General features: G+C 33.8%; 1 protein-coding gene across 1 annotated transcript; it reads right to left on the bottom strand.

Moving 5' to 3' along the window:
* Positions 1-1,127: 1,127 nt before the first annotated feature.
* LOC128188971 (FMRFamide receptor-like) lies at positions 1,128-3,552 on the bottom strand. The gene is made up of 2 exons (XM_052860320.1): positions 3,413-3,552; positions 1,128-3,096 (listed from the first exon to the last, which is right to left on the bottom strand). Exon 2 carries the CDS (start codon positions 2,821-2,823, stop codon positions 1,678-1,680), a length of 1,146 nt encoding a protein of 381 aa, XP_052716280.1. The 5' UTR covers positions 2,824-3,096; positions 3,413-3,552; the 3' UTR covers positions 1,128-1,677.
* Between the last annotated feature and the right edge of the window lie 984 nt (positions 3,553-4,536).

The following is a 4,536-nucleotide window of genomic DNA, read 5'->3' as shown; positions in this document are numbered from 1 at the left end:
CTCCAAAAACTTAACCATTTATTTAATTTTGGCCTCAACATCAGGAGTACTTTGATTACGCAATATACCTTGTTTCAAAAAACGATATGGAAATCAAGACCAGCAATTAAAAGTTAACAGAGAAATTGTCATTTTGATTTTTACAAACCTTGTTATTTGGCGAACAAGATTACCCATCTCTTGTGCCAATGTATTCGAGTTACACGTTTTTACATTGGCTCCGAGAAGGTACAAAATATGCATGCATTGACGTATACTTAGATTAACGGAAGCTACTTTTCGCCGAAGAAGGATACATTGGCAGCGTAATGTTATACGTTTCAGATGTTCATATTTTGATGTTATGAAGATTGTTGTTGTGAAATGCGTTATTTGTACAGAATCAAAGTATGGAAGTACTGACTGGAGTTGATTTTATCGATTATTATTTATTTTAAAATCATTGATATTTGATTTCGCAAGGCAGAGAGTTACTTATCTGTATTTAAATAATTACGCACATGTTTTTCTATTTACTCTGAATTCCCCTACTTTTCCGACCAAAAATTCCGAGCTATGGATAGAAAATCCCATATGAATCATGTTGTGTAATATTAAAGATAGAATTAACGCCATCAAACTCTATTATGCATTATCTATCAGTAATCGAAATATTTCTGGAAAACTGTATTCAATCAATTTTTTAACAAACAAATAAAAATAAAGTCCTGTTTACGGAAGTACTGGTTCTATCTTTAGATTGAACAATCTCCCACCGAAACGCTATACCGCTGTAGATATCAATGACAGCAAATCTGTAAAATTGAACTCTGGCGTAGGAATACACACGACTTTAAAAATTATCTAAATTGGTCGTACCATTTAAAATCTGACTATTTTCAAAGTATTCATAAAAAAGTTCCCTTGAAAAAGAATGCTTCTGACTATTTTCAAAGTATTCATAAATTAGTTCCCTTGAAAAAAAATGCCTTTGAATACATTACATCGAATTAATCGATTAATTTCAAGTACAACAAGTGTTGTCAGCGATGATGATTTGTGATTAGGTTCAATTTTACTTCAGGTTTCCCAGAGTAACTGCATAGGAGAGTTGATAAAAATTAACTCCCAAAAATGAGAATAAGATGTTTGATTTTACTTTTATTTAGCGAACATTGGCCGTTGAGTACTATTTTATTTGATGCCAATAAACACACAACTTTTGGGAAAACCCACACAAATAAACAAATGCAACAAAATTAAATATACACACAACATAAGTTTGAAATGATCAACCCGGGTTAATCGCGGATGATTACTAATCTAAGCGTAAGTTACATGTCTATGGACAAAACAACAAGAATCCACATCCAGCAGATATTTACATACATAATGGTTTAACATTTTACCTCTTAACAGTTCAATGTGACAACTTAACACAATAATTAAAGTCTATGTCGGCCTCAGCTGCTCTTGGGTTCTAGGTATCATACCAATATCACATAATCTATCTATCTATCTATCTATCTATCTATCTATCTATCTATCTATCTATCTATCTATCTACGTTGCAATGTTTAACAAAAGTGATTTACACTCACAGACGATATTACTGAAAACAATCTAGTAAACAGAAGCTTAGTAGATACTTGACACACTTGATGGATATCTACTCTCAAGGAATAACAATATTATCTCTTAACTAAAGCTGGATGGGTGTCTATGATGGTTTTCTTTCCTAAAAAGCAGCATCTCAGTTTGTGGCTCTTTGTCTACCCTATCTGAGGATCTGCTTTCCTTTTTCATTCGACAAATGGTACGAATTGAAGAACGAAGATATTCATGTAAAGTTAGTCGAAACGGAGCAATGATGACATAATACAACACAAAATTCACTGAGAAGTTGATACATTGTAGCGTATTGGTGACTAGGGATACAACAACATAGCTGAATCCCTCATCCTTGTTCAGAAGCATGATAAATTTGGTGATTTCTGACGGAGCCACAAGGATGATGAAGAAGATGATGATAGTGACCAGGGTGATGTTAATTCGGCGATGAGCAGACAAGCAGGAGGTCTCGTCCCGACTATGGCGCAGACGAAGTTGTCGGCTTTGGCGTAAGGCGCGAATTAATTGGAGATTACAGTAAAGTAAGATGGATAATGGTACGAAGTTTCCAAATACAGCCCACAGTAGTTTCTGTGTGTACTTGAAGGAGGAGTTGCTAAATAAGGAACTTAAATGAATCTTGGTATAGTCTTCATCCATGCAGTCATCCGTTACGTATTGCCAAAAAGAAACAAAGTTGAATGCTATAGATATGAGAACTACCACGACTACACAAATACTCGTGGCTTTAACTGATATAAGCTGATGTGAGCGGAAGGGATGGCATACTACTAAGTATCTCATTAATGCTGTTAGCACAGTCAACATTGTGCTACTTAATATAAATACACTTATAAAGGCAGAGCTAAACATTATGTAATACAACATAAATTCCCTTCGATGAAATATCGTCTGCCTGACATTTTGAAATCCAGATGGGAATGTAACTATGCAAAACATCATATCGGATACTGCAAGAGACACCAAACATATGGTTGTACAATACTCCACTTCATCCGACTTTCCTTTATTCTTCTTCCGTGTGAAAATGACGACATTCAGAATATTACCCAGAATCCCAAATAAACAAACAACGGGAATTATTATGCCGTATAAGTAATAATGAAGTGTTCTCACTATCCTAATCTGTTCTTCTGTGAAAACCGAAGTGGTGTTGAAATCCTCTTCATCAGACGAACAGTTTATGGTCAAAACATGTGATTCGTTCACCATTATCTTTTTATAAAGCTGTTTATCCTTGTTTTTTCATATTTAGAATGTGCTTGGCATGGTGTTACGAGAGTCTTTCCCTAGTAAACACCAGATAACACAGGGAGTTGAAGGGCGACATATATTGGAATGAATAACTGAACTGTAATTCTCCCTTTTTGTCTTTTGAAATAAACATATTACCATACATGTAATGTATATTTGGACTAAACAGTATTTAGGTTATAGTGGAATCTATTGTATACAGAGACCATCTATTTCCTTGGTGTAATCGACCTGTAAGAACAAAAATAAACAATAAAAATATATTTAATGTGTTGTAAGTGCACAATATATTTACATAAAGAATAAGACAAACATAAAATTATATTCGTTTTTTTAGTAAAAGAAAAGCTGTTCAGTTAACAAAGTAAAAAGCCAACAGTTGATAGTAAATTAGATAGGGGTACTCAAGTTACCATGAAGGTTTAGGTAATGACTTATTACAGAAAGCCCTTCCTTTCTCTTTATATTCATTTGTTAACGCAGATGAGCTCAAGACTCTATACTTTCTGTTTATGAAAATAAAACAAAGTCACAGTATTGATCTTACCCGATTTTTCGAGTTTCCACAGATTATATCGCTGAAGTTGTCATGTTGTCAGCCATGGCCTCCATTTAAAGAGCTAGTCTGACCTAGATACACCAAAAAAAAAATACATTTGTTAAAACACCAAGGTCAGGGGGAACCTATTATTACACGTTGCATATCTCTCCGAAGGCACAACTTTATGAGAAAGGTAAATTTACACCTAGTAAATAATGCCCATAATTATCGAGACTTGGAGCCATGGTCATTTTAACGTATCTCTTTGTACATCTAATAAAAGATTCTCAAAAAATTCCACTACACATAATTTGAAATTAGTTAAGGAATATTTCACTTAGTAACATGTGAATCAAGACATGGTAATATAGTTTATTGAAATCCCAAAAAGATCTATCAACAGATTATTGACAACTTAGCCTGCAAATTCTTCCTCCGTTATTAAGTTATAAGATAATTTTTTGAATTGCCTCCAAATATTCTTTTTGCGGCTTTTTTCGTCTGCTTTAATGTAACACCAGAGGGAACCGACCTTTTTAGCTGGTTGACCGTCAAACGAGCCCGTTTTCTTTCCCTGAATATTCAATGTGTTGTAAAAGCTTATATAACGTCACAATATCTAAATCATAAAATATGGTAAACTGATACCTTGAGCGATTGATTTTTAAATAAAGAACAAAATTATCTAGAAAATCTTAAAAATTAAGTGAGTTGGCCGACGAACTTACAGGGAATATCGTAAAAATTCAATTAGGCTATTCATTTAAAACGAACAAACTGAAAGGACTTCGTTCCTGACGTTCTGGATCTTACAACACATCCACATTCTCACTCTTGTAGACTTTTCTCTTCATTTCACTAACTGGATATTTTCTTATAGCTCAAAGGATTTGTAGGCCTCTATAATAAAGGGTTTTTACGTACTTTCGACATTTGATGGTCTAAATAGACTTTAACTTTATCAGAAACGTTTTACAGAATAACAACATTTATGTTTTGAAAAAAAAAATGTGGACTTGTAACTACAACAAGGTGTTTCTTCATCTCGGGCTTAATGGTATGCGCTTAAAGAATGTGATACCGGTATGTCCTAAAATCTGTCCCTCTATGATACGCTATATAGAATCTAA

This window comes from Crassostrea angulata, chromosome 6, assembly GCF_025612915.1.
Source record: "Crassostrea angulata isolate pt1a10 chromosome 6, ASM2561291v2, whole genome shotgun sequence".
Taxonomy (NCBI): domain Eukaryota; kingdom Metazoa; phylum Mollusca; class Bivalvia; order Ostreida; family Ostreidae; genus Magallana; species Magallana angulata.
The sequence above is the reverse complement of the archived record's forward strand: the minus strand, read 5'-3'. Positions and strand labels throughout refer to the sequence as shown.

Bases quoted from the DNA above. Each gene is read 5' to 3' on its own strand.
- LOC128188971 (XM_052860320.1), bottom strand. From the start codon at position 2,823: ATGGTGAACGAATCACATGTTTTGACCATAAACTGTTCGTCTGATGAA.